The sequence below is a fragment of the Eumetopias jubatus genome, unplaced genomic scaffold, assembly GCF_037043125.1.
Source record: "Eumetopias jubatus isolate StellerSeaLion01/CBP00866 unplaced genomic scaffold, mEumJub1_p1.0 scaffold_3, whole genome shotgun sequence".
NCBI lineage: Eukaryota > Metazoa > Chordata > Mammalia > Carnivora > Otariidae > Eumetopias > Eumetopias jubatus.
This window is the reverse complement of record NW_028274809.1, coordinates 141,131,925-141,156,645: the sequence shown is the minus strand read 5'-3', so window position 1 is coordinate 141,156,645 and position 24,721 is coordinate 141,131,925. Positions and strand designations below refer to the sequence as shown.

Sequence of the window (24,721 nt, the reverse complement as noted above, 5' to 3'; positions counted from 1 at the left end):
ATCCAAGAGCATTTCTTTTAATAAGGAGATTTGGCCTATATACCTTTTCTGTGATTGCTGACTTAAGATTTAATTTATTTGACAGAGAGAGAGAGAGCATAAGCAGGCAGAGGGAGAAGCAGGCTCCCCACTGGGCAGAGAGCCTGACAGGGGGCTCGATCCCAGGACCCTGAGACCATGACCTGAGCCAAAGGCAGACGCTTAACCGACTGAGCCACCCAGGCGTACCAAAAAGTGAAGAAAGTGCCTCTGCCTCTCAGAACCGCTAGCTGATGCTTTTGTCAGTAGCTATCTGGCGCTGCTCCCTGCATTTTTTTTTTTTTAAGATTTTATTTATTTAAGAGAGAGAGAGACAGCCAGAGAGGGAACACAAGCAGGGGGAGCAGGAGAAGCAGGCTTCCCACAGAGCAGGGAACCTGATGTGGGGCTCGATCCCAGGACCCCGAGATCATGACCTGAGCCGAAGGCAGATGCTGAATGACTGAGCCACCCAGGCGCCCCACTACTGACTTGTTTATAAAACTTCCACCCTCCTTTCTGCCTTCTGTTGTAATGATCAAATTTTCATTATATTCATTGTATTTCACTGCTGTATTTTTTTCTCCTAAAGTTTTTATGTTATATGGCCTATATATCCTGTTGTGTATCTTATAATCCTGTTACATTTGTACATATAACAGAACACATAAAACACGTATCACTTAGTCTTCTATCAATATGTAGAATTCACAAGCCTTTCCTCATGCAAAGAAAAAAATGCTTATGTTACTTCCTATCTCCCTCTCTTTCTTGTGCCTTTTCTAGCGCTAAAATCCTCTTGATACTAATTTGATCATGCTGATTCTTAATTAAAAAAAGATAAAATCCATCATATACTTGACTATAAATGTCACTATCTTCTTTGTTCACAATTATTCTGATATCCTCTCTCTTCCTTTTTCTTGGATTATTTGTTCATTTTGTGGTAATTTTTTTCAGTAAGGATCTTAGAACTCACACAGAAGTGACAAAGTTGGCTCTGCAGGTAGCTTGTCTCCAAGATGGGGGTGGGCCACATATGACCCCAGGTACCGTATATTTACCAGAACCACTTTCTGGGCCCCACAGCCTTAGTAAATCTTATGTGTCAAAAAGACATTCTTAGGGTCTATTCTTGGGAACAAAGGCCAGAATCAGCTAGTCCCTCTCATACCTCTCCTTGTGCTGTCCTCATTTGCAGTTACTTTGAACTTTGTTTAGTTTCTCCCTCCAAACACGATACTAGATGTCTTACATGGATTATATTGATTAATCTTCTTTTGAATTAGCAACTTTTACTAGTCCCACCCCATGCTCTCCACGAGGAAACAGAGGCTCAAGGAGTTAAATAATGCTCAGCTAGTGAGCAGACGGATTATAGTTTGAGCCCAAGTAGTCTGATCCCAGATCTGCCCGCACAAGAAGAGAACACTTGACCGGACCAGCTTCCAACGATAAGATAATTAAGTGAAACTAGTTTATAAATAAGACACTAGTCAACTTTTTTCTTTTACCAGTTATTAATTACATATCGAGAAGGCTAGACGCTGCCCCTGACATCCAGGAGCTGGCCTGGCACTCAGAGCTAGGCCTTGGTGTTCTCCTGTTGGAAGCAATTTCACACAGTATCAACGTCAAAAGAGGTCACTCTGTGACTGTGATGGACCCTGACAAACAGAGGACCACTCGTTAACATGTCTGAGCAAAGATACAAGAACCTCGTCTAAACCAAAGTGACCAAATACCCCCAATTCCTAGCTAATATGTGTGACTGCCACTTCTTTATTAATTACATTACCATTACAATTAATCAGTCAGGTCTTCCCTCCTTTTAGATAAGATTAAGATACCTAGGGGCTCCTGGGTGGCTCAGATGGTTAAGCATCTGCCTTCGGTTCAGGTCATGATCCCAGGGTCCTGGGATCGAGTCCTGCATCGAGCTCCTTGCTCAGCGGGAAGCCTGCTTCTCCCTCTCCTTCTCCTGCTCCCCCTGCTTGTGCTCCCTCTCTCTATCAAATAAATGCAAAAAGTCTTAAAAAAAAAAAAAAAGATTAAGATACCTAATCACAATCACTCCTGCCTCCATTCAACCCAGAACAAAGCCCTGCTTCCTCAAAGCCTCCTCCAATCACCTGACACAGACCCAAATCCTAGCATGGTCTGATATCTTCTTACCAAGGTGGCCACAGTTCCCCCACGGTATGGTTAAGGAGTTTGGAATTCATCTGATAAGAAATGGGAAATAATTGAGGGTTTTAGAAGAGGGTAGAGACATGACTAAAGTTGTGCTTTAGAAAATGAAATCGACAAAACACGTGAGGCAACCAAAAGAAAAAGACAGTGCGCAAAGATGGTAATGAAGCCATCCCAGCAGTCCAGGGGACAACAAGGAGACAGAAGCCATAATGCAGGTGGCATGTGATAAATACCTACATGAAGGTGGTAGCAGCGGGAATGAAAATGAGTTAACGTGCACCAGGACATCTGCAGAAAGAATCAATAGTGGGTAGAGATTTTGATACGGTCTTAACCATCAGCACAATTTAACATTCACTAGGCAGGGATTCTCCCAGATCAGATTTCCCATAAAATATTCAGTCTTATTCTGAACAAAATAGGGGATTTTTCTATCTATAAGTCCACTTCATTAGCATAAGACAGAAAGTTATGTATAGGATGACTTTGGATTCACCTTACTTGGATTATAAAATGTGAAGTTGGATTTAATCCTACTGTATGGATAAGGGATCGATTTAGCCCTTAAGTGTCTTTTGGAAGCTCCCATGAAGGGCATTAGAAGTTTTGTGAGCGTATTAGAAGGCAAACTTGGGCCTAAGTGTGCATATTCAGCAGACCTGCCTGGGTCCTCCACTCTAGGAAACTAAAATAGATGAAAATGTGCCCCCGAGGAACTAATCATACTATTATTTAAATGGAAAAGAGATGCATGGTTCTGATGGTGGAAACGAAGTAAACTTCCCAACCTTGCAACCGAAAGGCCGAGCTCAAGGTGGTGCTTGGCACTTTAGGAACAGGAAGGTCCTGTTTTGGAATGAACATGGTTGCAAGAGCTTTTTCAACTGGGGTTTCAAGAATTGAGCCCCTTCTCCCCTAGAAATATTAGAAACAGTATCTAGGAATAGAGTACAGCCCAGAGAGGTCACAAAAGCCCACAGACCCTACAGTAAGTTTAACTGCGGAACTAACTCAATGTCAGACCTGGAAGAGGATGGCATTCATATACGATGAAAATCAGAGGAAGCACACATACTTCCTCAATTCTTCTTTCACCTACTCTAGGCAAAATTTAGATCTTGGTAGGAAGAAACGCATCTGTTTACTCCCATCCTACGTGAGCCGCCCCCCCCCCCGCCACCGATTAAATAGGCTCAAAATTCAAACCTATCTCTCCATCTATCCAAAAGACATTATTAGAAAGATGACTACAACCCTCAAAATAAGCTACCATTCAAAATTCTAAATGCTGAGATTTTACTCAAGTGTTTTAAATCACCTAAATCCCAACATCCTCCCTTTGATTTTTTTTAAAGGCACAGCCAAAGGTTCATTAACTATTACTTCAAATGCTCAAATCCACCAGTAATATTAATAGAAAAGACCATTAATAGAAAAGGCCACATTTTATAAGTACAGAGAGTAAAAATAATGGTGAAAACTACACCAGGGTTAGAGGCCTATTTCTACCCTCTGCTTTCATGCTCAAGAATCCTAGAACTAATTCTAAATTGTGAAATGAATCTGTCCCCAGCCAGAGTAGCAGACTTAATGCACCATTAATCTGGTCTGCTCTCAGCTGCCAATTGAAATAGTCACAGTCATTCGATTTTTAAGGAAAAGACAGTACTGCAGAAGTACATTCCAGAGGTCTTTTCATAAAAGCCATCCTGTGTGCTCCATCTGCACACGCAATCTGCTTGTGTATTTCCAGCCAGCTTGCATGGGCAGATTAATGCGTACAATTAGAAAGCAACCTCACAGGCATTCAATAAACTGCCTTCATTATTACACTCAGGAGAGTCCCTTTGGATGTCAATAAAAGCCTAGTTTTCTGCCTGTTAGCTAAATAATTGACAACACTAAAAATAATCAGAAGCAAATGAACGAAGTCAGGAATAAGGTGTTAAGAAAGAGCACATTAAGATTCTCATGGTGGTGCCCCAGGATGCTATCATGAGCTTTTTCTCCAGCAGCTTGGATTTACAGTCTGCTCAAGTCCATGGATGCTCTTCTGCACAAAACAAACAAACAAACAAACAAAAAAAAAAACAAAACACCATTCCTGGTCTATTTGAACCACATATCACAGCATGCTGAAACTAGCAAGGACGTGAGGTATTGACTAGTTTGAAAGAATTTCTTACCTGTGTTTCTATTTTGTGTTACTTGGTTTGACAGCTTCAGGAGAATCTAATTCTTTTGGTGGGGGAAGGGGGCATTGGAGAATGTGAAATAGGCTGGTGAAATCTTTGTGCTATTAGAATTCTAACAGCTCCCCTAGACAATTTTTGAACTATAAACCAATTATAAGAAGGTATGATAGAGGCTTGTTATGCCGAGGATCCATGTTTTCCAAGAAGTCCCTTTCATATTTCTGGCTATATAATGATCATTCATTTCATGAGCTATTTGTCTTTTAATTTCAAAAGTAATTCAAAACAAAATAATCTTTAAAAAAACTCACATATATTTTATGTTCCTCAATAGGCTTTAAAAATCAATTTGAGATACTTCTCATTTTTAGTCAACTCCTTTTTCCTGGTTAACTGGGACTTTCATGATAAGTAGAAGAAAGAGCAAGAGTGAAATGTGTGTGTAATTGAATTAATCTCCCCTGATGGTATAGGAGGTGGTTGAGGGTAAAACTCTTTTTTTTTTTCTTTCAGAGAAAAGGGTGCTTGATCTCTAGTATTTAGTAAAACACAACTCAAGAAGCTGGAGACTATGAAAGAAAGGCACGTGGGTGACATAACCTCCCATGTCCTTTAGACTCTAAGAATCTCTCATCCTTCACCTTACCATGCTTAAAAGACTCCAGTAAATGGGCTTGTTCAAACTCCTAGTCCTTATACCTAAGACCCTTCATTGGTAAGCAGCTCTTTACTTTTCCAGTGAAGCTAGAATGACACAGGATAAATACATTTGTCTTTATTGTCTCTCTAGCCTACTGCTGTCCCCATGGCATCCCCTTGTCTCCTTCAACTCCTCTGGCTGGCCTAGAAATACTTCCATCCATCCTATACCAATGAACGGAAAGGCAATAATATATTAACACCCTTGATCTACTGCCTCTCTTCTGCCATCTCTCTGTCTAAGACTGCTTCTCCTTAGCTTCCCACCAGCTCCCTCAGCCCCATACCAGTTTTAGAAGAACCGCAGGGAAAAGCAGGCTATGGATTCTATGACTCAAATGAGGGCAACATCTATTTTAACTTAAGAAAGATAACGTCACTCATTGGCACGTCTACCCAACCCGTTCCATCTCCCATTTTTCTGACCTGGGTAGCAGAAGACAACCAAGTACCTCACTTGCTAAGAGGCAAAGTAAAGCATTGAAAAACTCCTTCCCACTCCTCCCCTCGGAGACTTAAAGCAAGAAAGAGCTGCTTAGGATAGAGGCAGGATAATTGCCGTGAAATGAGAAAACCAGAGGACGCAACATACTTTAGGGTGTCACATATGCTCACCCCAATATGAGAATGATCTTAAATTCTAAAAATGAGGTACAACAATGGGAAGAGAGAAGAGGAGGCAGTCAGATAACAACCCACCTGAAAGTGGAGGCCAATTGCCAGTTCTGGGTGGGACCATAATAGTCTCTACATAATAGTGACTACAAAACAGAAGTTGTCTGATGCACTCAGCAAGGACCTCTGTACATAGTTCCATTTCCATAAAATTCAGGCACTTGTATGCCATTTATGTGAAATATTTTATTTAATCCTTACAAATGGCCTATGGGAGAGATACTGTCATCCCTATTAAAAAAAAAAAAAAAAAGAGGTTTCGTACTCTGTCCGAGGTCACAGTTGGGGAAGGGAGCTAGGACTTTGAGTCCAGATATGCTTGGTTTTAATTCTACCAAATTTGGAATTAACCTAGGTTAATTTCTAGGTTATATATATATATTCCTAAGTTATAATAAAAAATATGGTTTTTGGCTTTTTCTATTCTATTAAGCAGCTCACAGGTAATCTAGCTACTTAGAGTTAGGACAGGAGCCTATCTTTAAAGCCTATATAACAGAGTAGATTACCTACAATACAGCACATAGTAGTTGCCCTATACATATTAGCTGCTGATATTCACAAGTCCTACTAGAAAAAGTACCTTGGTGGATGACCACCAATTGGGAATTTTGCCAATAATTGCTAAATTATTTCTCAATTTTTGTCTACAAAAATACAAGTGTGACTAGTCCCCAGTCCATTAGATAAACCCCTAGTTAGTTTAGATTCTGCTTGGGTCCTTCTTTTCAAATATCATCTTCTTTATATCAGTGTTTTGAAAGTCGACATTATCAGAAGTACCTTGGATCACCAAAGAATCAGCCCTCCTAGTTATTTGGAATGGGGAATTTCTCAAATTTAGCAGTATTACTTCCTTTTTTTTTTAATTTTTTTATTGTTATGTTAATCACCATATATTACATCATTAGTTTTTGGTGCAGTGTTCCATGATTCATTGTTTGTTCATAACACCCAGTGCTCCATGCAGAACGTGCCTCCTCAATACCCATCACCAGGCTAACCCATCCCCCTACCCCCCTCCCCTCTAGAACCCTCAGTTTGTTTTTCAGAGTCCATCACCTCTCATGGTTCATCTCCCCCTCTGACATACTCCCCTTTTCTTCCTCTCCTGTTATCTACTTCTTTTTCTTTTTTCTTAAAATATGTTGCGTTATTTGTTTCAGAAGTACAGAACTGTGATTCAACAGTCTTGCACAATTCACAGCGCTCACCGTAGCACATACCCTCCCCAATGTCTATCACCCAGCCACCCCATCCCTCCCACCCCCAACCACTCCAGTAACACTCAGTTTCTTTCCTGAGATTAAGAATTCCTCATATCAGTGAGGTCATGTGATACATGTCTTTCTCTGATTGACTTATTTCACTCAGCATAACACCCTCCAGTTCCATCCACGTCGTTGCAAATGGCAAGATCTCATTCCTTTTGATGGCTGCATAATATTCCATTGTGTATATATACCACCTCTTCTTTATCCATTCATCTGTCGATGGGCATCTTGGCTCTTTCCACAGTTTGGTTATGGTGGACATTGCTGCTATAAACATTGCGGTACACGTACCCCTTCGGGTCCCTACATTTGTATCTTTGTGGTAAATACCCAGTAGTGCAATTGCTGGATCGAACGGTAGCTCTAATTTCAACTGTTTGAGGAACCTCCATACTGTTTTCCAGAGGGGTTGCACCAGCTTGCATTCCCACCAACAGTGTAGGAGGGTTCCCCTTTCTCCACATCCCCGCCAACATCTGTCGTTCCCTGACTTGTTAATTTTAGCCATTCTGATGGGTGTGAGGTGATATCTCATTGAGGTTTTGATTTGGATTTCCCTGATGCCGAGCGATGTTGAGCACTTTTTCATGTGCCTGTTGGCCATTTGGATGTCTTCTTTGGAGAAATGTCTGTTCATGTCTTCTGCCCATTTCTTGATTGGATTATTTGTTCTTTGGGTGTTGAGTTTGATAAGTTGTTTATAGATTTTGGATACTAGCCCTTTATCTGATATGTCATTTGCAAATATTTTCTCCCATTCTGTCGGTTGTCTTTTGGTTTTGTGGACTGTTTCTTTTGCTGTGCAAAAGCTTTTTATCTTGATGGAATCCCAATAGTTCATTTTTGCCCTGGCTTCCCGTGCCTTTGGCGATGTTTCTAGGAAGAAGTTGCTGCGGCTAAGGTCGAAAAGGTTGCTACCTGTGTTCTCCTTTAGGATTTGGATGGACTCCTGTCTCACGTTTAGGTCTTTCAACCATTTGGAGTCTATTTTTGTGTGTGGTGTAAGGAAATGGTCCAGTTTCATTCTTCTGCATGTGGCTGTCCAATTTTCCCAACACCATTTGTTGAAGAGACTGTCTCTTTTCCATTGGACATTCTTTCCTGCTTTGTCAAAAATAAGTTGACCATAGAGTTGAGGGTCCATTTCTGGGCTCTCGATTCTGTTCCATTGATCGATGTGTCTGTTCTTGTGCCAGTACCGTACTGTCTTGATGATGACAGCTTTGTAATAGAGCTGGAAGTCCGGAATTGTGATGCCGCCAGCTTTGCTTTTCTTTTTCAGTATTCCTCTGGCTATTCTGGGTCTCTTCTGGTTCCATACAAATTTTAGGATTATTTGTTCCATTTCTTTGAAAAAAGTGGATGGTATTTTGATGGGGATTGCATTGAATGTGTAGATTGCTCTAGGTAGCATTGACATCTTCACAATGTTGATTCTCCCAATCCATGAGCATGGAACGTTTTTCCATTTCTTTGTGTCTTCTTCAATTTCTTTCATGAGTATTTTATAGTTTTCTGAGTACAGATCCTTTGCCTCTTTGGTTAGATTTATTCCTAGGTATCTAATGGTTTTGGGTGCAATTGTAAATGGGATCGACTCCTTGATTTGTCTCTCTTCTGTCTTGTTGTTGGTGTATAAGAATGCCACTGATTTCTGTGCATTGATTTTATATCCTGCTACTTTACTGAATTCCTGTATGAGTTCTAGCAGTTTTGGGGTGGAGTCTTTTGGGTTTTCCACATACAGTATCATATCATCTGCAAAGAGTGAGAGTTTGACTTCCTCTTTGCCGATTTGGATGCCTTTGATTTCTTTTTGTTTTCTGATTGCTGTGGCTAGGACTTCTAATACTATGTTGAATAGCAGTGGTGATATTGGACATCCCTGCCGCGTTCCTGACCTTAGGGGAAAAGCTCTCAGCCTTTCCCCATTGAGAATGATATTCGCTGTAGGTTTTTCATAGATGGCTTTTATGATATTGAGGTATGTACCCTCTATCCCTATACTCTGAAGAGTTTTGATCAAGAAAGGATGCTGTACTTTGTCAAATGCTTTTTCTGCATCTATTGAGAGGATCATATGATTCTTGCTCTTTCTTCTGTTAATGTATTGTATCACGTTGATTGATTTGCGGATGTTGAACCAGCCTTGCAGCCCAGGAATAAATCCCACTTGGTCCTGGTGAATAATCCTTTTAATGTACTGTTGGATCCTATTGGCTAGTATTTTGGTGAGAATTTTTGCATCCATGTTCATCAAGGATATTGGTCTGTAATTCTCTTTTTTGATGGGGTCTTTGTCTGGTTTTGGGATCAAGGTAATGCTGGCCTCATAAAATGAGTTTGGAAGTTTCCCTTCCATTTCTATTTTTTGGAACAGTTTCAGGAGAATAGGTATTAATTCTTCTTGAAATGTCTGATAGAATTCCCCTGGGAAGCCATCTGGCCCTGGGCTTTTGTTTCTTGGGAGATTTTTGATGACTGTTTCAATTTCCTTAGTGGTTATAGGTCTGTTCAGGTTTTCTATTTCTTCCTGGTTCAATTTTGGTAGTTGATACATCTCTAGGAATGCACCCATTTCTTCCAGGTTATCTAATTTGCTGGCATAGAGTTGCTCATAATATGTTCTTATCATTGTTTGTATTTCTTTGGTGTTGGTTGTGATCTCTCCTCTTTCATTCATGATTTTGTTGATTTGGGTCATTTCTCTTTTCTTTTTGATCAGTCTGGCCAGGGGTTTATCAATCTTGTTAATTCTTTCAAAGAACCAGCTCCTAGTTTCGTTGATCTGTTCTACTGTTCTTTTGGTTTCTAGTTCATTGATTTCTGCTCTGATCTTTATGATTTCTCTTCTCCTGCTGGGTTTAGGCTTTATTTGCTGTTCTTTCTCCAGCTCCTTTAGGTGTAGGGTTAGGTTGTGTATTTGAGACCTTTCTTGTTTCTTGAGAAAGGCTTGTATTGCTATATACTTTCCTCTCAGGACTGCCTTTGCTGTATCCCAAAGATTTTGAACAGTTGTGTTTTCATTTTCATTGGTTTCCATGAATTTTTTTAATTCTTCTTTAATTTCTTGGTTGACCCATTCATTCTTTAGTAGGATGCTCTTTAGCCTCCATGTATTTGAGTTCTTTCCGACTTTCCTCTTGTGGTTGAGTTCTAGTTTCAAAGCATTGTGGTCTGAAAATATGCAGGGAATGATCCCAATCTTTTGGTACCGATTGAGACCTGATTTGTGACCTAGGATGTGATCAATTCTGGAGAATGTTCCATGGGCCCTAGAGAAGAATGTGTATTCCTTTGCTTTGGGATGGAATGTTCTGAATATGTCTGTGAAGTCCATTTGGTCCAGTGTGTCATTTAAAGTCTTTATTTCCTTGTTGATCTTTTGCTTAGATGATCTGTCCATTTCAGTCAGGGGGGTGTTAAAGTCCCCCACTATTATTTTATTGTTGTCAATGTGTTTCTTTGCTTTTGTTATTAATTGCCTTATATAATTGGCTGCTCCCATGTTAGGGGCATAGATATTTACAATTGTTAGATCTTCTTGTTGGATAGACCCTTTAAGTAGGATATAGTGTCCTTCCTCATCTCTTATTACAGTCTTTGTTTTAAAATCTAGTTTGTCTGATATAAGGATTGCCACCCCAGCTTTCTTTTGGTGTCCATTAGCATGGTAAATGGTTTTCCACCCCCTCACTTTCAATCTGGGGGTGTCTTTGTGTCTAAAATGAGTCTCTTGCAGACAGCATATTGATGGGTCTTGTTTTTTAATCCTATCTGATAGCCTGTGTCTTTTGATTGGGGCATTGAGCCCATTTACATTCAGGGTAACTATTGAAAGGTATGAATTTAGTGCCATTGTATTACCTGTAAGGTGACTGTTAACTGTCTGTTGTCTGTGTTCGTTTCTGCTCTTTGCTTAGAGGACCCCTCTCAATATTTCTTGGAGGGCTGGTTTCGTGTTTGCAAATTCCTTTAGTTTTTGTTTGTTCTGGAAGCTTTTTATCTCTCCTTCTATTTTCAATGATAGCCTAGCTGGATATGGTATTCTTGGCTGCATATTTTTCTCATTTAGTGCTCTGAAGATATCTTGCCAGTCCTTTCTGGCCTGCCAGGTCTCTGTGGATAGGTCTGTTGCCAATCTAATGTTTCTACCATTGTAGGTTACATATCTCTTCTCCCGAGCTGCTTTCAGGATTTTCTCTTTGTCTCTGAGACTCGTAAGTTTTACTATTAGATGTCGGGGTGTTGACCTATTTTTATTGATTTTGAGAGGGGTTCTCTGTGCCTCCTGGATTTTAATGCCTGTTTCCTTCCTCACATTAGGGAAGTTCTCTGCTATAATTTGCTCCAGTATACCTTCTGCCCCTCTCTCTCTCTCTTCTTCTTCTGGGATCCCAATTATTCTAATGTTGTTTCGTCTTATCATATCACTTATCTCTCGAATACTGCCCTCGTGATCCTGTAGTTGTTTCTCTCTCTTTTTCTCAGCCTCTTTATTTTCCATCATTTGGTCTTCTATATCGCTGATTCTCTCTTCTGCCTCATTTATCCTAGCAGTTAGTGCCCCCATTTTTGATTGCACCTCATCAATAGCCTTTTTGATTTCGATTTGGTTAGATTTTTGTTCTTTTATTTCTCCAGAAAGGGTTTCTCTAATAACTTCCACGCTTTTTTCAAGCCCAGCTAGTATCTTTAAAGTCATGATTCTGAACTCTAGGTCCGACATCGTACTAATGTCCGTATTGAGTAGGTCCCTGGCTGACGGTACTACCTCTTGTTCTTTTTGCTGAGGTGATTTCTTTCGTCTTGTCATTTTGTCCAGAGGAGAATAGATGAATGAGAGAACAAAATGCTAACAGGTTTACAATGTCCCCAGCAAATATACTGTATACAAATCAGAAAAGACCTGAAACCAGGGGAAAAGAAAGGGAAAGAAAGAAAAAAGAAAGAGAAAAAGAAAAACAAAATAAAAACAAAATAAAAACAAAAACAAAACAATACAAAAAAGGCAGAATATGATCAAATATGATCAGGCTAGTGCATAGATCAGTTCCACACACTAGATTTTGGGCGTATTTTGGTCTGTTAGAAAAAAGTGCCTCCTAAAATTTTAAAGGAAGAAAGACATATATGTACAAAATAAGGGTTGATACAATGAAGGGATGGAAGATGACTGTAAAGATGAAAATTATAAAAGATTTTATAAAAGGACTTGGTAAGATAAGTTGTTTGAAAAAAGAAAGAAGATTTAAGAAAAAAAAAAGGAAAAAGGGAGAGAATGTGATCAGGCAGGAGACTAGAACAAAGCCATACACTAGTGATTTAGGGTATATTTTGATCTGTTAGAAGAAACTGTACCTCAAAATTTTAAAGAGAGAACAACTTATATATATATGCCAAAAATAAGGGTAACTACTATGAAGGGATAAAATATGACTCTAAAAATGAAAAATAAAAAATGTTTTTTTTTTTTAAAAGGGATTTATAAGATGTTGGTTGAAAAAGGGAAAAAGAAAAATAAAAAAAAAACAGTCAACAAAAATTAACTTTGATGAAATAATGAATCATGGTAAAAAAAAAAAAAAAAAAAGGCCATGAATCTATGTGCAGTATTCCCCTAGCGCTGGAGTTCTCCTATTCTCCTTGATCGATCAACTTGGTCTTGGCTTGCTGGCTGTTTGTGCTGATCTTCTGGGGGAGGGGCATGTTGCCGTGGTTTCCAAATGTCTTTGCCGGAGGCGGAATTGCCCCGCCCTTGTCGGTCCGGGCTAAGGAAGCTGCTCAGGTTTGCTCTCAGGAGCTTTTGTTCCCTGCAAGCTCTCGGTACAGCTTTGGAGGACCAGGGCAGAAATGGTGGCCTCCCAATCTCCACTCGGAGGAGCTGAGAACTCGGGGCCCCGCTCCTCAGTGTGCCCCCAGAGAAAAGCAGTCACTTCCGTGTCCCCGGTCTCCGGCCGCACTCCGTGCTCACCCGGCCTGTGATCGAGCGTTGCTATCTCTGGCACCCGACCCCACGCGGAGTCTCCAAACCCAGCAGATCCCTGCAGTGCGTTCCCGCACCGCTCCTCCCCGGGAAGGAAGGGGAGTCTCCCCGGATCTGCTGCTTGTTGGGTCCCTGCTGGGGGAGCCGTGTCCCGACTGGGCCGCAGATCACAGTTTATGGCAACCCCGAGCTGAGAGCCTGCGACTCTGCTCCGTATCTGCAGCCGGCTTCCCCGCTCTGATACCTGGGAGCTCTGGCGCACTCAGGCACCCCCGGTCTCTCTGTGACCCCAAGGGTCCTGAGACCACACTGTCCCAGGAGGATTCCACCCCCCGCTTAGCCACTGCAGCGACGTCCCTCCGCCGAGCCAACTTCTAAAAGGTCCGATTTTGTGCTCCGCGGCTCCAGCACTTGCCAGAAGCGGCCGGCGGAGGCCCCTCCCCCGCCGTCTATCCTCCCGAATATCGCCTCGGATTCACTTCTCCGCACGCCCTACCTTCCAGTAAGTGGTCGCTTCTCTGTTCAGAGAGTTGTTGCTACTCTCCTGTTCGATCTCCTGTTGAGTTCGTAGGTGTTCAGAATGGTTTGATCCCTATTCAGCTGAATTCCTGAGACCAGACGAAATCTAGGTCTCCTACTCCTCCGCCATCTTGCTCCGCCTCCCTACTTCCTTTTTTTTTTAAGATTTTATTTATTTATTTCACAGAGACACAGCGAGAGAGGGAACACGAGTAGGGGGAGTAGGAGAGGGAGAAGCAGGCTTCCCGCTGAGCAGGGAGCCCAATGTGGGACTCGATCCCAGGACCCTGGGATCATGACCTGAGCTGAAGGCAGACTAACGACTGAGCCACCCAGGCGCCCCTAGCAGTATTATTTCAAATCGATTGACTACTAAAGAATACTCTGTGAACCTCAGAACCTCACTTTCATAATGACAGAGTTTAATTACATAATTAATGTAACAGCCAATAATCCAATACCAGTGGTCTTAAACAGTTACCAGCACCTAGAACTTAAAAGCAGTATGAACAATATGCCTATAAAGGTACAAAGTTCTGAAGATACAAACTTACTATTGCTGGTGCTCTCTAAATGCTTCTCTTCTGAGGTTTTCTTGAAGTCTTTTTTTCTCCTCTAGTTTATTGCTCTGAAATTGCAAAAATCAAAATGCCACCTATTAGGGAAGCTTTAAGCAGAATCATAGTGTTAAACTTACCCAAGGTCCAAAATCCTTAGGTTCAAGTGGCCCCAGTAGTCCAAGATGGTACCTAGCAGGGCTTCCAAGATGTGCCCTCTCAACCCATGGGTACTGTTTACTGAAAGCCAGGAGCCCCAGATTCCTGCCATGGCTCCCCTCTCCCAACTTGATTGGTATAATCACAGAATCAGTATTCACATTTTTATTCTGTAGTTCAAATGATGGCAGCATTTATATTTTAAGAAGTGTTTTCAAGATGGTTTAAGGGAAATATGAAATTTCCACACCAAGTATGTTGAATGAAAATTATAAGAAATGGTTAAGTAGTTCATAAAAAATTATATATGTGTGTATGTGTGTGTGTGTGTATACATATACATATATATATACACACACAACCCACCCACATTCCATTAAAGCATTAAGAAAAAGATTTTCAATAAGCCGACTCAACTCCCTCCTTAGAATCAGATACTTAAAGCTGTTGAGAGACTGAGCAGCAAATGTCATAAAAAATGGAATGGAATAAGTTATTTTTTTAATTAGTTGTTTGGCGAATCTAGAAACAAAGGACTTCATATTTGATATTACTATCACCAAGGCTCTGGCATATTTTAATCCAACTTAAATAACCCTGGAGCTTTTTGTTCACTATGACATAACTGTCATTTTTTTTTTTAAACTTGCCTATGAAAAACAAGTGAAGTTCCCTGAAAACAAGTTTAATATGGAGTTAAAACAAGTGCTACAACACAGGGGAGAGTTGAAGTTTTAAATGAATCCAAGGGAGACAGAAAGCAGCTGGGTTTGCTTTAATGAAAGAACTGGATTTGCCTAGCAGGAAGACCTGTGAAAAGGGAATAATGGAAATCATCACTTCTAAACCCTGACATAAGTTTGGCTCCATCTTTTGAAGAAAGGGAAAAACTGTTCATGTTGTTCATTTCCATGAAAGTCTTCGTTCACACAGAACCACTTACTAGTCCTATTTTGAAAAGTAAAATGGAGGGGCGCCTGGGTGGCTCAGTCAGTTGGGCATCTGCCTTCAGCTCAGGTCATGATCCCAGAGTTGGGATAAAGTCCCGCATCGGGCTCCCTGCTCAGCGGGGAGCCTGCTTCTCCCTCTGCCTGCTGCTTCCCCCTGCTTGTGTGTGCACTCGTGCACACTCTCTGTCAAATAAGTAAATAAAATCTTAAAAAAAAAAGTAAAATGAAGGTTTCAGTTTCAGAAAAAAACAAAGGAGGTTTATTACAAAAGGAATCAATTATAATACAAAGCAATTGGATTATTCATGAAACAAGTTCTAAGAAGTAAACTAATAGAGAATTGTGAAACCAAATCAACAGGCTCTCAACCTAGAAAAAAAAATCCTGATTCATGAGACCAACATGATCAATTGTAATGAGTCCCTACATCTCTGGAAAAAAGTGGGGGGGGGGGCAGTAAAAGACAGCAAGCAAGCAGTAGGGATTCATTAAACCACTGTAAGGAATGCTACTTTGAAAATAGCGAGAAAACCACACAAGCATCTGGAGACCAGGGCTGGGTTCCTTTAGCAAGGTTGAAAATTGGAAACCCAGTTTTGATCTCTTCACTAATAGATTATCATTGAATTCAACTCATGAAAAAGTTACTCAGTAGCTAAATTCTGTCCAAAAAGTCTGTTTATCCCTCAGAAGTTGACAGAGAAGTATTTTGCAAAATAAGAGTATTTAAGAAATTATATTCAATACCTATCAATGTAGGAACTGTTTATTATGCTAATCTGAATACTTACATTTAGTCATACTATTTATTTCTTTCCAATTAACAGAGAATTAAGGAGTCATCCAACCATACTTTATATATATATATAAAATGTGTGTGTATATATATAGAAATGTAAAATGTTTAGGGGCACCTGGGTGGCTCAGTTTGTTGGTGTTCAACACTTGGTTTCGGCTCAGGTCATGATCTCAGGGTCATGAGACTGAGCATGGGGCTCCATGCTGGGTGTTGAATTTGCTTAAGATTCTCTCTCTCCCTCTGCCCGTCCCCACCCGGCTCGCACATGCACACACACTCTAATTAAATAATTAAATATCTAAGAGCATGGGGTCTAAAAGAAAAAATTATGTAACCAGCTCCAGATCCACCACCACTGAGTAACCTTAAGCAAATCATTTAATATTACTGAATCTCATTTGTTCAAACATTTATCAAATGCCTATTATAAGCTTGGTACTATGTTAGATGCTGAGAATGCAGATACGAACGGAGCAGTGCCTCCTCTGGAAAATTTCAGAGGCTAGCTGGGAACACAGACAAGAAAGAAATGATGGCAGTGTATAAAATATGTGGGGGGATAGAGGTTTGCAAACAATATGACCAGAGAAAAAGCATAGAGTAGTGCTTTCAACAGTTCCACAAACATTAATCTAGTGTCCACTAAGTGGCAGACCCCATCCTGGGCACGGGAGCCAAGTTGATTAACATTCAGAATGTGGTTTCTAACCTTGGGTTCGTGAGTAAACTCTATGTTAAGAGGATGCTCATTTTTACAGAGAGTGGGTTCATCCATAGCTTTCTTCAGATTCACCAAGGGGCTGATGACCAAATTTAAGGATAAGAACCATGGTCTAAATTCGAAACAGAGATCAATCTTAGCAAGTTTTCCAGCAGGAGGAGCTGATGGGAGCAGGGCTACTTCACTCCATTACACAGGTTGCTCACTACTCAGGGGGGCCAGGAAAGGGGTTGGGGAGGCTAAAAGAGGGCTGGCATTCAGCTCACCAAGCCCTATATCCCAGCACGGGGTGTCTCAGCACAGCGCAGGTATCTTTTTCTCTGTCCCAGAAAAGTACTATCAGTCACCAACCTGAGCACCCACAGAAATGACTGCCTGCATGAAGAATCTGCTTCTAATTTGCACAAAGGCAATGACGGGCTATAGTAGGGACCTATAGGGAAGGGATATTCCCATAACTTACAATATTTGCAGTAAACAAAGGCATGAGAGATTAAGCCTGTTTAGGGAACTCCAAGAAGCTCATGGATAAATTGAAAGGTGTTTGTAGTGAAGATAAGGTGGAAGAAATGGGAAGGGGTGGTGAGAGAGGAATTTATATGCCAAGTAAAGGAGTTTGGACTTCATTAAAGGCAACGATGAGCCATTATGTTATTTTAAGCAGGAGAGTAAGCAGCTCACTCTGAAAGCAATGTGGAGAATAAACTGCAGGAAGGACCACAAATATAAAAACCAGTGGAGTGGTTCTCACAATAATCCAGGCCATAAATTATGAGTCCCAAATTAAGGCAACGGGGACAGAGAAGGATGGGCAAACTCTAGAAAAATGCAGAGAACAGAAATAATAGAGGGGGAAAAAAGAAGTAATAGGAGGTAGACTATATCAATGAAAGATGAGTGAGGCAAGGGGCAATAGTACAGGAGGATGGCCATTAAGAGCATCAGAATGAGCAGAAGTTTGGCTTTGAACCTACTGGATTTGAGATCTACTTGTGGCACATCTAGAGAGAAAGATCAAGCATACAGTAGAATGCGTGGTTCTGGGATTCAGGAATATGGGCTAGAGATACAGATTTCAGAAATCACCAGCACAAGCAATGGCTAACCCTTAAATGTGGAAATGTGAGGACGTTCACCCAAGACTATGGTTGGATAGGTACAGGGATGGGACCTAGATAGAATATCGATGGTAGAAAAACATGTGGGGTGAGGGGAGGACCTGGAAATCCAGAGAGGTGGAATTTGAAGGACAAAGTACTTAATAGTTACCATATTACAAAGAGTTTAAATAAATTAGAAATTAGAGTCTCCATGAGGTTTTTTAAATTAAGAGCACCCTTGGTGCTCCTAGCTAGATCAGTACCAGTGTGGTACTGGAGACAGAAATCAAACTCAGCCCGCCAAGGAACAAATAGAGATGAGAACTCAAAGAAGGCAGGTCCCTAAGCCAGCTGCACTCAGCATCACCTAAGGGACATTTTTAAAAACAAGAGATTCTTTGGTTTAGGTGATTGCTAGAAGTCGGTCCACAGACTGGCATTTGGGAACCAAATGTGGTGGAAAGGCTTTCAAGCAGTTGGGCCATGACACTTGGCAGGGAGGAGTTGAAAGCAAACCAGAACAGAGAAAGAGCCTTTGTTTTTAAGGGGACTGAGTAGGATTATGTCCCAAGAGACAGAAGGGGTGGGGGGGACAGGAAAGTAACCAGAAAAAAGGGGGCTTAACTGATGGAGCAGCAAGGTTCCTGACGAGATGGGAGGGAGGAGGGGATAATAAACCCAAGCGGAAGAATCCATCGTAGCAACAAAGAAAAGCACTTTCTTATTCCCTCTGAGATGGGGTGGGGGTAGAAACAGCAAAGGAAGAGTACAGAAACAGAAAAATAAAGGTCCTTATGGCCTGATGGACTTTATTTCCCAGAAGGTGAGAGAGGAGATCATAAGCTGAAAGTGAAAGAAAAGGAGAAAAAGAGAGAGGAGGAAGATCTTGGTAATGAGAGGTGGTCCAGGCCTGCAGAGTGGGGCGCCACAGGGTAGGCACTGTTAGAGACCCAGATGGCAGGAAAGCCCACAAACCTGGTGGAGCAAAAGAAGAAAACCCACAAAAGCATGTGTGTTTGCTTTCTCGAGCAATCTCATTCATGGGGGTTTCGTAAAAATGAAATAATTGAACCAATTCACGTGTAAAATAATGCTTTGCCTTCCACGCACCAGCCTGAGACAACAAAGTCAAATGAGATCGTGTTAAAGCACTTCTCTACAGCTATAATTAATTAGGTTAGGGCACCCCAAGTCAGTGATTACCACGTGCTAGGCATTGTACTAAGGGCTTTCCACATATTGTATCCTTTAAGCCTTCCGTTCTATTATATTATTATACCCATTTTACAGATAAGGAAATGGACATTTTTCCTAGTTTATAAAAACAATATTGCAGTAAGTACCTCAATGTGGTTTTACCCTATAATCTGTCTTAAACGGTTAGCCTTTGCTACTACTTGCTTCCTAGAAATAAGCAACAAATGTGATTCCTTAAAAAAGAATGTATATGTATGCATCTCTGCATCTAATATGCATACCTTATTTTCTACTGGTTAGTTCCTACTTCACTTTATAGCATTAAAACTAACTAGCAGGGTCACCAGGGTGGCTCAGTCATTGAGTGTATGCCTTCCGCTCAGATCATGATCCCAGAGTCCTGGGATCAAGCCCAGCATCTGGCCCCCTGCTCAGCAGGGAACCAGTTTCTCCTTCTCCCCCTGCTCATTCTCTCTCTCTTGTTCTCTCTCTCTCAAATAAAATCTTAAAAAAAAAAAAAAACACTTTAAAACTAACAGTGCTTCTCAGTGTCTGCATAAAAAATGGTGACCCCCAGTGCTCCAAATAACTCTCAGCTTTATGACTTTATAGTTTACTAGAAAGAAGAAGGAAAGTCATCAGAGGCTACCCAGATCTCTGGCTGGTTTCCTGCCGTTTCTGAGGTTATAAGACCACAAAACGTTCTGAGTATTAAATGAAAGTATTTATAAACTATATACCACTGTGTAATATCATTTCAAACATAAGTAGATCAAAGGCAGAAGAAGAGGAATCCAGGAGGTAGGGAGGGTCTTTAACATGGAATTGGAAGATTTTCATGTTTCAAGTGTGTGCGTATTATGAAAGCCTGGGGGAGAAAAAAATCGAATTATTACCTAATCCATCAATGGAATTATGAGGGAAAATCATGGTGGAGGTTTACTCTCATAGCACAAAATTCAGGCAAAGGCCTTGTTGTGAGGATTTATGAAAACCTGTGTACTTATCCTGCAAGAGCCAGTTGGCAAAGAAAGTACTTATACCTGGTATGCTGCCTTTGTTTAACGATTTTCTTTCACACTGCTGTTCTAATAGTTTAGGGATATTTTCTCTGACTTATAGATTTCCAGAAAGAGAAGCTAATACATTATCATGAAACCACATGAGTTGTATTAGTTTCCTATTGTTGCTGTAACAAATCGCCAAAACTTAGTGGCTTCAAACAATGCAAGTTTACTCTAATAATCTTACAGCTCTGGAGATCAGAAGTCCAAGACGGTGTCATTGGGTTAAAATCAAGGTGTCAGGAGGACTACTTTTCTTCTGGAGGCTCCAGGGGAGAATCTTTCCTTGCCTTTTCCAGCTTCTAGAGGCCACCTCCATTCCTGGGTTCATGGCCCCTTCCTCCATCTTAAAGCCAACAGTGGCAGGCCGGATCTTTCTCCTGCTGCCATCTCTTCAGCTCTCAATCTCCCACCTCCCTCTTTCAATTTGATTACATTGGAGCCACCTGGATAATGCAGGGTTCTCTATTTGAAGGTAAGCTGATTAGCAACCTTAATTCCACCTGCATATGTAATCCCCCCCACCCTTTGCCAGGTAACATAATATATTCCTAGGTTCCAGGGATTAGAATGTGGAGGGGCAGGGAATGGGACATTATTCTGCCTACTACATGGGTTATAATCTAGTTTTATATCAATAAGCATCAGACATATAATATGCCAGATACTTCACGAAATCTTTGCCCTTCTTAGCCCTCAGAGGCTTGGCTTTGGAATGTGTGTGGTAGGGGAAGGTGAGGGAGGCCCTCTTTCACTTAGGGCTAAAGCAGTGGTGTGCTGATAAACTTAGCAACCAGCTCTAGCAAAGAGGAGGAGGGGAAGGTTGACTTGTAGCATTTACTGATTTCTGTGGTGAAAATATTCCCACAATGGTCGGTTTCAAGTTACCAAGATGAAGTCCAGGAGGCTCTAGTACACACCAGGGGAAGAACACATAACATCAACATACCCTAGTACAGAAAATAAAAGTTTGATTGGAGTATCCAAGTGCTTCCCCTTCACCTATAGGACTAACTCTCCCTGAAGCCATTGACATGACCAGATGCTAAAGAGCTGGCTGCTTTTCACATCCTTGTGCTTATTAAAAATCAAAGACCACTCACATGTGCTAGCAGGGAATATAGTTTACTCTCCCCTCACTCACACACAGGTGGTGACCATTTAGAGACCCCGTGTTCCATGGTGACCCTGCCTGGGAGAGAGGGAGAACTGAAGGGCAAGGGGGGTTAAGACCAGAGGCCAAGCTAGGGACTCTCAGGTGGCAATAGGCTGCTTGGTTTCTACTTGACTTAGAGTTCCTGGACAGTAGCCATTTGCCTGGAGAGGAGGATGGTATTTTGCAGGCTGCTGTCCATATGGGTGTTTGCTGTGCATTTTAAAGAATAAATGCTCCATGAGCACTGCCATTATTGCTTCCCTTGGCCATTTCCACACTGGCAATGTGAAGTATGCCATTTCTAGATGGCTAATGTCCATTTTTCTTTTATCTTACACAAGCTACTAAATAGGCTCACATTTAGTAGGAAAAGCCACAGATTTATATCCAACAGGAAGAGCTAGGTCCTGGTGGCAGCACAGGGCAATTAACCAGAGAAATCAAGTCTATGGAAGGACCAGGGCAGGCTGCTCCTTATCTTGTTCAGTAGCTTACATTAATGCTCCTCAACTTTTCTATGCACTAAGAATCAACTGGGGAGCTTATTAAAATGCAGGTCCTGGTTCAAAAGGTTTCAGGTGGGGTCTCAAGATTCTGCATTTCTTTTTGTTTTAAAGATTTTATTTATTTATCTGACAGAGAGAGACAGCAAGCACACAAGCAAGGGGGGAGCAGCAGAGGGAGAGAGAGAAGCAGGCTCTCCGCTGAGCAGGGAGCCTGATGTGGGGCTTGATCCCAGGACCCTGGGATCATGACCTGAGCCAAAGGCAGATACTTAACTGACTGAGCCACCCAGGTGCCCCAAGATTCTGCATTTCTAACAAGTGATGCCAAGGCTGCTGGTTCAAGGAACACATTTTGAATGGGAAGGATCAACATATCAACGTTCTCTCCCCATCTTTCACTTTTGGACAAAATTATACCAATAATCATTATAGTTATCACATTAGAAAAACCAATCCAATTAAGATTTCTGTAGTTAATGATTGCGATACATCTAGTGTTACAGTACAACTTGGAAAGAGAAAAATGCTGCTTTTACTCAATGTGAAAGAAAACCACTTCAGCCACCAGCATTTCTGAATAGCGTACATTATTTGACCCCGGGAAGAAATGAGCTATAAATAACCCATAAGCCAGCCAATTATGGGTATTAAATGACCACTAATACGTGGCTTTTAGAAGAAGAAGTTGCAACACAGTAATTCTTCAGGATCTGCAAGCCTCTTAATTCAATTCCTGGTGATGGCTGGATGATCTTCTTAATTCCCCCTGAAATGCAGACTGACTATGTAAATGGGACACCTCCTCTACAATCACAAGACCAAAGTGTGAGCCTTCCTTTGAAGAAAAAGAAATGAAAGGGGGGAGTTGGATGAAAAAGGATAGGGAATAGAGAAGTAGAAAAAGAAACAAAAAATGTTTTAAAGGTTAAAAACGAATTATTGTAATAAAAATCTTTTCAGTGAAGGTGTAGTAGCTGATCAATTGGAAACAGATTGCCAAATCAGATTTTGCAAGCAAAAGTTCTTATACCCTTCTGTCTTACACCTCCAGCATTTCATTAGAGTTCCTCACGTAGAAGTCCAGTCTTATCTCCACGCCAGAGCCCACATCTCCATCTACAGATGCTCCCAGCCACGACAGAAGAGGAGGAGGTGGGGCTTAGTTTAGGGGCATGGCGGGGAGCTGCCCAAGATCATACAACATAACCAAATACCTTATAAGAAAGACGGTCTGCTCACCAGCCAGGTGGACAGCAGAAAAGACTCATATACTCGCCTGTGTTTTATAAGCCATCACATTTGGCTTCATTAACTCCAACTGGTAAAAATATCTATTGCTTGGTAACCAGGCTTAAATTTTGACCAACACTCAGTCTTTAAAAGAAAAAAAGAAAGAAAGGGAAGGAGGGAGAGAGAAAGAGACAGGCAGACAGACAGGCAGGCAGACAGCAAGAAGAGGAACGATGTTTCCATGACTTATACTTGCAGCAGGTGCCATGCTCGGTGGTGAGTATCATGAGCCAATGTCCCCATACCTCCAGTACTTTTTTTTTTTAAGATTTTATTTATTTATTTCACAGAGAGAGACAGTGAGAGAGGGAACACAAGCAGGGGGAGTGGAAGAGGGAGAAGCAGGCTTCCTGCCGAGCAGGAAGCCCGATGAGGGGCTCGATCCCAGGACCCTGAGATCATGACCTGAGCCGAAGGCAGACGCTTAACCAACTGAGCCACCCAGGCGCCCCACCCCCATACCTCCAGTACTTAAAACCTACTACAGCTTAGGACTTTGTGGAGAATGGGAGGAGGAAGGAGAGGTGGGGGTAGAACACTACATTCTTCATTCTTCTGTAGCAGAAAAACATTTTTAAGAGATTTTTTCTGCCAAGCCCCAGAAAGAGTTATCAAAATGAAAAACATCGCTTTCGCTTCAAGATTTTGCATAGATCCTGTCAGTAATACTGAAATGCAAATGCACACTTTTTCTTTTATCAGGAAGAGAGGTATGTTCACCTATTGAACACTCACCCCAGAAAATTCAATATTTGGATATAAACATGGCAGTGCCCCAAATGCTATCATTACTAACTACTTTGCCTTCTGGTCAAATACACAGCCCCTACTTGGATCGCTTGCCTGGGAGGTGAGACAGTGTGGTCACTAAGAACTCTAGCTTGGAGGCCAGTCTGCCTGGATTTGAATCCTACTTCTTCTGCTTACTGGCCATGAGCCCTTGGTCAAGTTATCTGTCCTCTCTGCCAGTTTCCTCATTTGTAAACTGAGGTAATAAGAATAACATATACTCGTAAAGTTATTGTGAGAATTCAATGAATTTGTGTATGGGCAGTGTGGAGAAGAGAACCTGGCATGCAGTAAGCCTTCCGTAAACGGTAGCTCATCATTCTTTCTACTGTCCTACCTTCTCTCTCTGAATTGCCTTCATTTTTTGCATTTTGGCTTCTTCCGCTTCCTTCTTGATTCTTACAGATTCTTCTCTTTTTAGCTAAATTGTATTGAAATTACAGAGGACAAAACACAGTTACTATTTTTCAGTCTGAACCTCTGGAACACAAAATTATGATGAAAGGCAAATTACAGTATTGTTTGTGCTTTACCTCACCATGATTATAGGTTGGCACTTCCAGCTACTTAGATCACAGAGAATGGTCAGGCTGCATCCCCTGCCCATGAAATTAATCTCTTGTGTTTTTTCCTTGGTCTCTGTCTGTCTTCCCACCCCCACGCCCAGGTTGAGGAGAGAGAAAGAACAGATAATATTTCCTTATTATAAAACTCATAGAGTTCATTATTTTAAAAAAAGTCACTGGCATCTTAAATCTTTCTCTACTACTTTCATGACTGGCATTAGGTAAACAAATCCATGTTCTTGGAATAAAACATTCAAAACATGGTAGAGTTAAGCTATAAACAATAAATCCCTTTATCAAGGGTC

The 24,721-nt window shown here is 41.3% G+C and overlaps 1 protein-coding gene across 4 annotated transcripts in view; it reads right to left on the bottom strand.

Moving 5' to 3' along the window:
• The window catches only part of EPSTI1 (epithelial stromal interaction 1), a 94,929-nt gene that overhangs the window by 47,154 nt on the left and 23,054 nt on the right, over positions 1–24,721 (bottom strand). For 3 of the 4 annotated variants that reach the window (XM_028103657.2, XM_028103666.2, XM_028103650.2), the window contains exons 5-6: positions 24,188–24,271; positions 14,117–14,190 (exon numbers count right to left, since the gene is read on the bottom strand). In XM_028103657.2, coding sequence (XP_027959458.2) covers positions 14,117–14,190; positions 24,188–24,271 — 158 coding nt within the window. The remainder of the gene's footprint in view (positions 1–14,116; positions 14,191–24,187; positions 24,272–24,721) is intronic. The other variant, XM_028103672.2, reaches the window with a different exon arrangement.